The sequence below is a fragment of the Colias croceus genome, chromosome 5, assembly GCF_905220415.1.
Source record: "Colias croceus chromosome 5, ilColCroc2.1".
NCBI classification, from domain to species: domain Eukaryota; kingdom Metazoa; phylum Arthropoda; class Insecta; order Lepidoptera; family Pieridae; genus Colias; species Colias croceus.
This window is the reverse complement of record NC_059541.1, coordinates 8,420,271-8,434,202: the sequence shown is the minus strand read 5'-3', so window position 1 is coordinate 8,434,202 and position 13,932 is coordinate 8,420,271. Positions and strand designations below refer to the sequence as shown.

Below are 13,932 nucleotides of genomic sequence, written 5' to 3'. Positions count from 1 at the left end.
TTCAAAGTGTTCATTGCTACGTTAATTTCATTGCTAAGATTTTTAGTTAATTTAGTTTCTAGATCATTCAATTTTGTTGAAAGTAAGCTTGAAAATTGGTCCATATTAATAGATATCGGCTGACTGTCAGGGATCGCCATGGACATATTATGTGGAATATCCTCACAAGACATATTACTATCTTCAAGTGTATGTAAAATTCTTACTGGGGTGTTATCACCCTTCCTCCTTGAAGTTATGTTAATACAGGAAGGACAACACCAGTGCCTTCCCGTGTCCTTGTAATGAGTAGTATAATATGCAGCACTCATGTTAAGACACATAAAATGATATTGCTCCTTACATTTCTGGCAGATAAGTTCGTCTTTTTTTATTAGTTTATGACAGGCCGAGCAGTGCATTGTAAAGATGGTGATGGTAGTATGACGTAATATTCACTGTACAGTACCTTTAGATAAAACTGTAGCGGGCGTAACTATTCACTGTTGTATCAGAAACAATTGTATTATTAGTTATTTTGATGTTTAAACATAAACTGAGGTAATTATTAAGCAAAATTATAGAATTAAATACAAAATTTTACGGAGCACTTAAAAACCGGTGTTAACAGAAAAAGTCAGAACTACCCTCTCTCAATCAATCAATCTATCAATCTTATTGCATAAAAAATCAGCTCGTTATTTTTTTCTGACTTACACGTGTGTCACATACTTCTTTGCCAAGATTCCACTTAATGAACTTCAAGTATTACGATCTCAAACTAATCCGCACGCACCCGCACGGCTAGTTTTTCATCCGCTCGACAAAATGGCCGATTAACACTCCATAACGGTCAAGCGGAAACACGGTCGCCATGTTGCCGGCAAGATAACGGAAATATATCGCCGGTAGTAGCCATTATTCAGGAAAACCTTCCGTTGTCACTTCATAAGTGCTCTTATTTTTAGCCACATGAGGACTATAAATTACTATGCAATAACGTCGAAGCTTTTTATAGTTTAATCCTTATAAGTTATGCTAGTGGTGTGACCCAGAGTTCAGCTTTTGTTCATTTGATAGGAGGAGAAAAAAAATAACTTTTTTTGCAGATGTTAGATAGGTACAATATTATAATAATTCCATTCCAAAATTAATAATAAATGTTATAATTATATAATGTTACTAAATGAATACCTAGTCGTAATAAAATCATTTATGATTTATTTATTTAAAAGCGATTTCAAACTTATAAATCAAATCAAATAAAATTCACTTCATTTGCAGCTACATAAATACCATTTCAGCATATCAGCAATTTGTGACCTTTGACACCTGAACACGAAAAGCAAGATAGTTGAAGTGCTCATCGATCTTCTATAATTAATCAAGATCAGCGGTAGGCAAGATGGATTGGATTCCACTAGGAATTGCTTTTGTCGCAGATATATCGATGGACATATAAAATAGATATACGCGTATTTACAGGAAACATACATTACCTTGGTTCCTGCTGAGAGTTAATTGAGATACCTAATTAATAATTATGATTTATTTATGTTGAGAAATCATGTGGGATATTAATTAGTCAATAGAATATAGGAAATAGTTATATATATAGGTACATTATTATGTTAAAAACACATTGGTAATACTGACAACAAGTGAACCTTTTCTATTTAACTTTACAATTTTAATAGTAGCCAAAAATTACATGAGTAACAGCCCCACTTATCGTAACAACGTACGATGTATCGTTATCGAAAATGGTTGCACGACGAGAAATTTTGAAAATCAATGAAATAAATGTATAAAATATTGTTATGGCTTGTTTAATAGCAACCGCTACGTCAACAGTACACACCGCAAATATCCATTAAACGGGATAATTTTGTTTTCATAGTAAATTAATTAATTGATAGGAAACCTCCGTGTCAAAGCGTATTTATTATTATAATATCATACTAATGAAACCATTGGGTACTTTTGTTCATATTGTTGGTAATGATGTGATTCCATATAAAACGTTTTCTTCGAAATTTATATTGGTTAATATGGCAGTAGTCCTGGTGTGGTAGACAAGGATTTAAGTTTCATTAACATTGTAGACAATAAGGCTTTTAATGTCTCCATTTCTACAAAGCTCATCAGTCTGTTAATTAATGAAGCCTAACGAAACCAACATTAAAAATTTTATGATACTTACATAATATTTGAATTCCACTACAGAATCAATTTAGGCACTTAGGCAAAAGCCATTTACTTACTAATTTTAAAATTAACAAGACACCTGACAACTTTATAAGTTTGGATATAGCTGCAAAAAACACTTAAAAATATTAATATGCATGCCAGATTTTTCCTCATAAACAAAATTCGAAAAATCACAGCCGCAGGCTATGGATATTAATGGAAAATATATTTCCCCCTATAACCCCTTCGCAACTAAATTACTAACAGCGTCTACCAACATCACAACAAATTGTACAGGTCTAAAAGAGTTGTTCCCTCACCTCACCAGGATAGTGCGTGGCGCAAGTTATAAGATGACGAGACTATACGAGTTTGTTAGAATTATTATGGCAAACGTGTATACAATTTAGTAGTTTGTAAAACAGCCCTTAGTATTACGATTTTACTTCAATACGAATGATAGACCAATACTTTTTGTACTGTTTGTATTGGTTGTAAGCATGTTTATAAAAGTTCGCTGTACTAAAGAAAGAAGAAAATATTCACTAGGCGAGCAGCCTCGCTAAGCAGCTCTGCTTCGCGCAGCCATGGTCTGTGCGAAGGATGACAAATCGCAGCACATGCTTATTCTCAATCGAACGTACCTACTTCCGCCCGAAGCTTCGCGCGGAAAATACTTCGCGAGGCATATCGCTCTGTGTTGACCACTCTATTCGATACTTACAATTTTGCTGAACAAATATCGAAATGGCTCCAGTCCAAATTTAACTCGGAATTTATTAATATAAAGAGAACCTAGACTAAATTTTGTACCAACTTTAACACGCTCATACCTTATCACTTGTAGAGTCCAACTTAAAAAAAATCATAGCCTCTCCCCGAGGACACAGCGGGCTAATGACGTGTTCTTCTGCAGACACGTGGCCGCCACGTGCCGACATAACCAAATACCTAAGTGCATAGTTCCACAACTCGAGTAATTGCTATTTCATAACTTACGTATTTCAATGTAATGAGAACGGTGAGACGGGATTTGTTTAGTGTATACTTTTCTATGATTGAAGTGTTGCAATTAATTTGTGACTATTAACTGTATGAAGTCGGTTAAAAATTGTAAATACCGTTAATTTTGTTTCAATAAACTATAGATTACAACATAAACCGAAGTCAATCCTTCCATTTACAAAGTAACGTGAATGCGTCTAAAATTATAGGTAACTAGTATAATAGTTTAGATTACTCCATGATGTTTTTTTTCATAGAATGTGTTTATTAAACAATTCTAAACAATGCATCCACAAAACATTCGACTCTACTATAAAATAAAACTCCTTGTTCGATAACACAAATTCCTGTAAAACAGAAGAGAGATAACAATGATTTTACGGAAACATTTTCTGTAACAGATTGCACGTTACTAGCCAATTTCCTAAGAGATTTTCTATTAGCATATGCGTGAATGTAATATGAAAAAACCTTATAATAATATAATAATAAATAATAAATTCTTTATTTCAGAGTAACAAAGACCCAAAATTAAATAGAAATAACAATTAAAATTAAAATACGCAATAAAATTAAATCTAGAAATACAAATTATAAAATTGACATGTCACAAATAATCAGAAGCATACATAAAGTCACAGAAAAATTAAGCAAAAATTAAAATTAGAGTACGCACAAAAATAATTAATCTAAAAATACAAATAGTTATTAGGTATACAATTTAAAAAACTTCACGTCTCACCAACACATTAATAAAATGTTCTAGTATTGGTGAGTCTACTTTTTGTGATAATGTGTTTAGGATTCCGTTGGGACTTGCACGTAACCGCTGGAGTAATGAAGCTGTCTTTTTTCGCAAAATGGCATGAAAATCATTTGCATGAGCCTGCGCAAACATTTCAGACGCTGAACAATGCCTCGGCAAGCCCATCAGCATCCTAAACCCATTATTATATTGCACCCGTAATGCATTCATACTCTTTTTGGAGTACTTGAACCACAGGTTTCCCGTGTAGAAGTTTTGGCAATAGGCTTTGAATAAAGTTATTTTTGCCTCTTTGCTACATCGGGCGAACCTGCGGGCCAGCATATTGCATTTAGCCGCCAGGGATCTCCTTTCACGCTCAATATCTACTTGATCATTCAAGTCCTCCGAAACACAGTGTCCGAGATATTTAACCTGTTTTACCCTCTTTAACGCTATTTGGTTTAAGTTGAGTATCGGTTCGTAACCAATGTGCTTTCGGGGGACTCCAAAGATCATATAAACGCTTTTTGCGACATTATATGATAATCCATGCTTGGCAGCATACTCCTGGCAGGAATTCAGTAGTTCTCTAATGGAACCTGCAGTGGGTCCTAAGAGAACCATATCATCTGCGTAGCTGATGTTATTAACGCATACACCATCTATCCAACAGCCTCCCTTTTTCCTCAGCTCTAATATGAGTTCATTCACATATAGGTTGAAAAGCTTTGGCGAGGTTAAACCTCCCTGCCTCACGCCACACTCCAACCTATATGAATCGGATAACTCTGTCCCCCACCTGACATTGTTCACTTGGTTTGCATACCAAAATTGAAGTACACTTATCAACTCCCTTTGTACTCCCGCCTTCTCCATCTTTTCCCACAGTATATCATAAGATACAAGGTCAAAAGCCTTAGAAAGATCGAGAAAGCAGGCGTACACTGGGGTTCTTCTGCTAGTATAGTATTGAATAGTTTGTTTTAGGCAGAGTATCGCACTTTCTGTTGATAGACCTGGTCGAAAGCCGAATTGGGCATCATCCAGGTTCAGCGCTTCGCCAAGACATTTATCAAACAAACTATCCAAAACCTTAGCTGCTATGGTGGCCAGTGATATTGGTCTGTAATTTGACCTATCCGAAATATTGCCAGTTTTGTTTTTGACAATAGGGACCACAATAGTTCTCATCATCTCAGCGGGAATATAAGAATGACTTACACAAAGAGAGTAAAACTTAGCAAGCACTCGGGGCAAGTGCACACCTGCATGTCTCAAATGCTCCACACTGAGGCTATCATAGCCCGGTGATTTACCTCTCGTCATCTTATTTATGACACTCGCCACCTGCTTAGCTGAAAAAGTAATAAGATCATTGTTTAGATCTTTATCAAGGCTAAACATTTGCTTGGAAGGTCCCAAAGGTGATGATACCTTAAAGTGATCCCTAAACATATTTGCAATTTCTTTCGGAGTATTGCAGCCCGCGACACTCACTGGTAAGCTCGGTCGAACATTGAGATTATTGGTTGCTTTCCAAAATCTGGAAAAGTTTTTTGTTGACCTGTAAGAAGCAATCATGTCCATTTTTATTTCATCTTGATGATTCTGACACCATCTTAGCCTACTTTTAAATATTTTACGGCTCATACACATATCTTCCCAGATCTTTCCAGTTTTTGGTTTATTATATGACAGCCATATGTGGTATTTCGACCGAGCCTCACAGTGAGCCTCGCGTACATGTTTATTCCATCCAATAACTTGACCTTTTTTCTTCTCAATTTCTGTATGAGACAATGAGGCAGCATGGGACAGAATTCCTATAATCTCATTGTACACTTTATCAAGACACACTTTATGATATGTGTCTCTGCATATCTTTCCGCAACTTTTATGAAATTCAGCAAAATCAATCTCTCTGAGTTTGCTATTACATATTTCATGATACTCACTAATCTGGCGCTCATTTCTGTGACCCCATTTTATTTTATCAATGACATACCCTGATTGAGGTATTTTTGTCATAATACAATTGAGGTCACATTCTATGATAAGAGGAAAGTGGTCAGACCAGTAGACATCATGACCTAAACTTACATCAACTACAGTCCTCCAAGCAGATTTAGTCACTATGCAGTGATCTAACCATCGAAGACTGCCATTAATGTCACTTCTGTAGGTGTATGTATTAGAATTAATACCCAATTTATTTGTGTCCGCACATATCCACAATTCATCAGAGCAAAAACTGTCTAACTCATTCCAGAAAGGCTGCATAGGATGTGCGTTAAAGTCACCTAACATGAAAATATTTTCTATGTTATAGCTATCAACTATGGTCTTAATTTCACATAAACAACTCGTAAATTCAAACATATTTTCAGCATTATCAGTTGGCATATATACACTAAATATTATAATATGTGTATTATTACATAAAACAGCTTTAAACGCACATATTCTATTACTATTGCAATCAATAATTTCTACACTTTTAAACAAGCCTTTTCTCCATAGGATTGCAACCCCACCGTATGGTCTGCCCTTAAGTAGGCTCTTAGTTAGGTCTACAGCTGATTTACCTGTGTATTCAAAGTCTTTGCTTATCGACCCAAGCAAAGGCAGATCATACGGCAGTAGCCAAGTTTCTTGAAGAGCAAGAATATCTGCATATCTACACATGTCTCTCACATTATCCAACGATCGCTTTAGTGATTTACAATTAAAACTTATCATTTTACATGTTTTAGCCATTATTAATTTTTAACTATTATTTACAACTACTTTACAGTGACAACTTCACGTGATTTTCCCGATTTGGTAGATTTTTTAAGCGTAATAAAACGCCTAAAACAGATACCTTCGGGCCATGTTTCTGTATTCAAAAATATGTGTAATTTATTTCTAGCAACAAATAATTTAAATGAGTTATAGCTTTTCTCCTTTTTACATTGAATTTTTTCTAAAGTTACTAATTCACTAGTTTTGTTTTTAATATATTCCACTATGTCACTTTCACTTGTTTCTTTACACACGTTAGATATATACAATGGTACTTTGTTCGGCGCAGCCCTAAATTTATTGTCAAAATTCGCTCGCCCTGTCTCACTAATAAATCTATTTTTAGATATTACTTTCTTTTTTCGTTGAACCGTTTGCCATTTTTCATCCTCATTTACTCGTTCATGCAATAAACTTTCACGAACAATGTCAGCCATAGTTCGCTCCGTAGTATTAAAGTCATTTGTGTTATTATTAGTATAATTCATCGCACGTTCCACAGAAGCGCGCGCGCTGCATTCAACCGGTTTAATAATGTACGAAACCGCGGTGTTGGCCTCCACGCGCGAGCCTATCGCGGTCTCTTTCTCAGGTTCGGGAAGAGATGAGACAACACATTTATCAACAGTTGCGTGTGTCGAAACCGCAGTGGCCTCATTTCTTTGTCTCGGCGAATGTCCTTGAAAGGCCGGTTCCATCGTTGAGCGTGAGGGCGAGAGAGATGATATATACGCGCACTCTTCACTCGCACTACACTTAGCAACAGTGGCCGTTGACTCATCACAGAGCGGTTGAAGACCCATCGGCCCGCTATCACAGCTATAGCTATTCAATGCGTATGCGCCCCGCTTTGTGTTTATGTAGTTCAACGACTTTTCTCGCGAACATTCAATTGTATCCTTTAATTGTGTTTTTGTGACATAAGTAGATTTAATTGTTTTTAATTCGTCCTTCAGTAAGTTAATATCACGCAGTAATCTGGTTACGTCTACGTGATCGAAAGTCACAGGTGGTAACTTATGTAGGTCTCTAGCCACGAAGATTGGGAGACGTTCTGGATCAGTTGCATCTATATGCTTTAGGAGTTCAATGACATCCTCCAAGTCCCTTGTTGATTTAGATTCTTTCTTTCGTTTCTTAATTTTTCTTATTGGAACAGCGTCAAACAACAACTTTTTTGCTTCGAAAATATCATCGGTGGAGAAAGCCGTTCGGCAGATCTGCACCAACCCTTCTTCATCCATGACGTTCATTTTGTTGTGCATGAAAGCCAGCACTTCATTTATTACTATGTTACACGCAGAACATTTTAAGACCGTAGAGGCCATTGCCCTCGCGCGCACACGGTGTGTCAACGACCTTTCACTTTCGCGATCAGCTGACGACTGATGACTTATGTACTCGGAATATGATTACACACTTGTGGAATTCCCAGATAATATATTGCTCTGGCTAAAAGGTGCTCGTAAAAGATATTGAATTATGTAGGTTACTCTGGTTATTCATTGATACATATTTTATGTATGAATAAAATTTTATGGGCTTTTGTAACGGGAAAAATGGTTTTGCGTTTATAGTTACGAGTAAAATTACAAAGTTTTCCATATTTTCGTTATTTATTTAACTTGAATTCGTCATTATGTTTATGATTTTGTGATGATAAAAAAAATCTTATTTTATTTCTAGTAATTTATTCACAGTTCACCGCGTATTTTCTAATAGAACCATAATATTAATTCGCTACATTACAGAACACTTCCGTTATAGACATCGTCAAAGAGGGTAAGAGCGTATTAATTATAATTACATACATTAATTTACCACACCTTTAAGTGCTTGGTTATCAATGATCGAAGATTGATTGATAAATAGCCCAAAAAGCCATAGTCGGGGCGATATAATTGAGCGAATTTCCTTGTGTTATGCGGGAGGGCGCTGTTATCGCACAAGTCAATTGAGACACACGGCGCTCGAGTTTGTCGCACTGTAGAATATTTTAAATTTTGGGGTAATATATTGTTTTCTTAAGTTAATTCTCTGATAAAAAAATTCTAAAAAAAACTAACTATATTGCTGCTTCACTCGCGTGATTCTTGGATAGAGCGCTTATGTGCTGTGTGTGTATGCCAAATTGAATATAGATCCGCTCAGCTGCTTTTTCCTGAAAAAGAAAGAATAGTAGGATTAGGTTTCAGTTGATTATTACCTATATTTTTTATTATTAACAATTCTTATAAACGATACTGACCGGTGCCCAATAAATAAAATAATTACCAATGGTAATAAAATATTGAAAAATTTAATCTAAATTCAAGAGACAATGACATCAGCTAATAAATCAATTGCCCACTTCAAAAGCTCGACGTTCTCAACCGCAGTAAGTCCATCGAGGGTGTTCATCGTACCGTGCGACATATCAGAAATTAATTCCTGTTTTGTCATTCCCTCACTTTATATTCAGGCTATAATGACGTACTATAAAGCGTATAGTAAAGCTGCATTTCGCAAGATATCGCGAACGTGCGTGCGGTTGTAAATGTAAAAACATGGCTTTGCTCTTACTGGACGTTAGACTCGCGGACAAAAACCAATATTTGAAAGGGGTGCTATTCAAAACCGCCCCACCGCAGTAAAAAGTGTGATATCTTTTGATTAATGTTGAATAAGGCTTTTTAGCGTGTTTGCATCGGAATAGTGCGTTCAGCGTGACAAATTTGGTTGCGTTAGAGAATTGTGTATTCATTGTTAGGAGATGAAACTCAAGTCAATTTATCAAAAAAAATATACACTAGATCATAGTATTCCTGTGAAAAAAAATCGAATTCATAATGATAATAATTACGAATAGTGTTGTTTAATGACACTGATAGCAAAAAAAATCACAATTTTAATTGTCCACTCGTATCGCAGGTGCATAATAATTTGCGTCAACATATTTCAATAATGTATGAGACCCGCGACTGGGGAATTAAAACGATTTCCAGCCATCAATAACAATGAAAATATGAATATATTCTCTACTTTTCTAAGATTTATTAAACATATTACATGGAAATGGTGAACGTTATTCACGCGCAGGTGTGCTGACGATTTGCTAACTTGCCGTATTTTTGCAGGAGAGGATTGAGTTGCGAAAATTTTGGGGATGGCACGTACGATACTATCAATTTCATTTTAACGATGGCAACGTATTGCTTACTATATTGTTCGTAGTAGTTTTCGTTAAAATATTCCTATGCAATTTAAAAAAAATATTTTATATTTATTTTATCGAATTAAATAAGCATTTCTAACAAAGGATAGAGATGACATTTTACCTTCAATAATTATAGGAGATTGCCTTTATTTATATTAATAAATAGATCCCTGCGCGTAGTTTGTAAATTTGTAAATAATAATATTACCTATACATTAATCATTTTAAGATCATTTATAGAAGACAATTATTTAAATTAAAACTAATATTCTTCTTATAATTTAATATAAAAGCTACGTAAATTTGCGTAGTTACTCGTAATAAAAAATTAATTAATTACTCTCTATATCGTAGAAAACTTAATTATATTCATTTTATAATATTACAGAATATTCAAGAAAATTAGGTATATCTCTTCATTTTTATTCACATTTTTAATTATGAAACATCGTTTAGAAATTACATCCCTGTCCAATATGAAATATGATAAAAATATGAGACATCTTTATGAGTATTTTAATAAAGTTTCAGAACTATATTGTGAGGAGATTCATGAAAAAGTTACTGCCAACATCGGTTAATAGGCAATATGGGAAGCCGAAATTGCTTTTCTAACATTGTTTCTCGTACATTGATAATAGCATTATCACAATCTCCTATTACACGAACGACGATACTTTTATCTTCGAAAATCGATTGACTCAGACGAGACTATTTTGTTTCATTTAGGAAGAATTATTTATTACTTTTCATAATGGGAATAGAAATATATTAGCGAACATATTAAGATCTTTTAACCTTTAATTCGATGTGTTTTTATGTTTACTTTAAAAGTATTTCTGACCGCTTCCTTGGTACAGAGGTTGATGCGTGAGCATAAAACCGAGGGGTCCTGGGTTCGATTTTCGGTCGAGACGAAGAAAAAAAAATGTCTCGGTCTGGCAGGACACAGAAGGCCGATCACCTACTTGTCTCTCAAGAAATTCGATCAGTGAAACAGACAGCTAGGGGACATGGGACTTCACTTAAGTATAAGCATTTACTTCTTTCTTTATATTCTTTCCACACTTTTTTTATTTTTATCACTAACAATAATTTTAGTTGACCTCGAATATATTTCCGCCGAGAATCTCTATTTAAAAGAGCTCCATGAAGAAGTAAATGCGAATGCATATAGAAATAAAAACAAATGAACCTATTTTTATTTGAAATCGCTGAAAGAGTCTTATTATATATTCAGTCTTTGCAACAGAAACTTTTTATGAAAAGAGCTTTGCAGAATATTATCTTAAAAAGTATGTCAGCGGTTCTGTTTTAATAAACTATTGTGGTTACTGCTTTGTTCTAAAAGGTTTTGTACCATTCAAGTAATTATTTATAATAGAACATTCTTAAAAAAAAATTCAAATTACTAATTAGAGAAATTACGTTTCAGGAATATTCAAGAGGTAAAATGCTTATATTAAATATTTTTTCAATCTAGTTATTAAAGTCTTCAAACGCAACGTAAAATACCATTCTTATCTTATTTACTTAAAGACTTAACACAAGATTTTGATAGGATACGTGAAATAGTTTTTGCTTCACAAATATCTATTACGCTGAGAAGTTCGAGTAAGTTATTTTCTCTTATAACATTCCTTATATGAATATTTCTAGTAGCTTATCTCTAATATTAAATTCTTGATGAAAGATTCATATGCTTCGGGTCTACCACACAGATCGATACGAGCCCTTTACAGTATAATATCACTATAGGATATTTTAAAGTAATATTTCTGCATATTGGTTATTGAATATCTTGTTTATCGTTTGAAAAATTCTGTCCCGCATATTGTCGTACAGAAATATATTTAGAGAATGTGTAATGAAAACATATTACAACGGATCAAGAAAATTAAAGTGTAGTAGATGGTATTTCAGCTATAGCTAGCTGTTATTTGTATTAAGGGTACTCGAACTTACTTCAAGGACCTGAATAATTCAATTTCTTTTTTGTTAAAAAGGGTCTTAAAGGGATTTGTATCCGTCTTAATTTTTAGGCCATAAAAAGGTGTTTCGTCGGTAAAAAGAAGTTTAATCGGCACTCCTGAAGTTTTCTAATTCTTGAAACATAATTAGGTAATCTTCAAAATTTGCTGATGTTTTCAACTGCCATTTGAAGCCGTCCTAAAAGGTGCGTCTAAGCAGTACCTTTTCAGTATTACTGGGATGTAATGTAAATATAGGGCGATATGAATACAAATGTTAACTAAGTAGGCTGTGGGTTTTGTAATGGGAGAAGCCAGTTATTTCCGTATGTGCAACGAGATAGTGGTTTGTTAAGGACCTTATCCGCCTTGTGTTTTGTTTACTTCGTAATGTTATTAAGGGCGCTTAGGCTGTGAGTTACAGTTATTGTATGGTCGTTTTATGCACACAAATCTTATTATATAACTAACTAGCGGTCCGCCCCGGCTTCGCCCGTGGTACATATTAACGTTTTCTCTACATAAGAACCATCCTCGTACTTCAAGGAATATAATAAAAAAAGAATTATCGAAATCGGTTCAGCCGTTCTCGAGTTATGGAATTACAACGAAAAGTGGCATTGATTTTTATATATTAGAGAAGATATACACCATTTAATACAAAGTGTTCGTAGTTTATTTGTTGGGTTTATTAGACGTATTAATGAACCTAGTACCTACCCGTAGATATTTTTAATTCCGTATCTAAGGTCTAAACTAAGTTAGGGATTCTACTCTAGAATATTTACATTTAATACTATATAATCTACACACTTTTTTACAAAAACCAAGACATATTTTTATTATGTTGGCAGAGTCCTTTAAAAAAGTACCACATTCGTCCACATAAAACATCTTACCTCTAATGAAACATACGTCAACATTTTCCCGCCTACCTACGTTTTACTTTTAAATTTTCCAGCCACGTTTTACAAGATAGCGCACCTCACATGTCTACGTCACGTAGGGTGAATATAGTCTGTGGCACTAAAGCCTCGCATTCACTTGCACACAATGTTCCGAATAGATACGATAGTTACATGTTGCCAAACTGTTGTTTTAAATACAGGTCAACTACGTAGTTTAGCAAATGGTGTCTTGTTATTGTAGATGAAAACGTATAATAGTTAATTTCGTTACTTACCGTTCTTATTTTCATTACCTCGTTTTATAGAAAGTAGTAAAAAGAATGCATCTTTAATAAAAGTGATACGAAATAGTGTCCTGATGATTTTCAAGTGGTTATTTGGCACCTATTAAAATTATGCTTACTATTTTGACTACTGACTCTTACGTGACGTGAGAGACTATTAAGCGAGTATTACAATGATACTTTAAATATCAAAAAAAATCAAATGAACACGCAGCTTTGTAACTCTTTTCTGAGACAGCAACAATAGGCCAAGTGTAATTTTAAGTTTTTATGGCTTTATGTTTAGTGTACCTAGTTTGTAATATCGCGCTTTTGTTATCTCCTCGACTCGTACGTTGCTGTAAAAAAGAAACATTTTATTTTTAAATTGTATGGCGCACAATGGACGTAGTGTTGATAATTTATGCGAGTTTCTATGAGAAGAATATGGAGGAGTAATAATGGTTGGTGATAACAACATCATCATAGATAATATTATAATACTATACTAGGTGGTAAGTAATATAATAACATAATATTACTGAATTCAGTTCTTTCTTAGTGATATTCCATGCTTTATAGCGCTAGGTAATTAATGATTGGGAGCAGAGCTAAATAAGAAATCCTTTCGTAATTTCATAGTTATTTACATATTGCTTTTAAAATGAATTAGTTGGCAAGGCGTTAAAATGAAATGGAGGCATTCAGCTCACTTATTGAATAAAATGCAATTCTGTAAATATGCTGTCTCTACATTTCTTGCTCTACAATTTCCTGGATGCAAGAGCGAGCGTGTTAAAATTCGTGGTGAAGTCCACGGCTTGACTTGAGTTGAGTGCTGATTTACACATGGTCAGTAACTGACTACAAATTCGAAGCAAATCAGTGC

At 34.4% G+C, this 13,932-nt stretch overlaps 1 protein-coding gene across 1 annotated transcript; it reads right to left on the bottom strand.

Moving 5' to 3' along the window:
* Positions 1-6,705: 6,705 nt before the first annotated feature.
* On the bottom strand, positions 6,706-8,034 carry LOC123691914. Its single transcript, XM_045636500.1, has one exon. The coding sequence runs from the start codon at positions 8,032-8,034 to the stop codon at positions 6,706-6,708; it is 1,329 nt and encodes a 442-aa protein (XP_045492456.1).
* Between the last annotated feature and the right edge of the window lie 5,898 nt (positions 8,035-13,932).

Excerpts from the sequence above, each read along its gene's own strand:
- LOC123691914 (XM_045636500.1), bottom strand. The coding sequence starts at position 8,034 with ATGGCCTCTACGGTCTTAAAATGTTCTGCGTGTAACATAGTAATAAAT.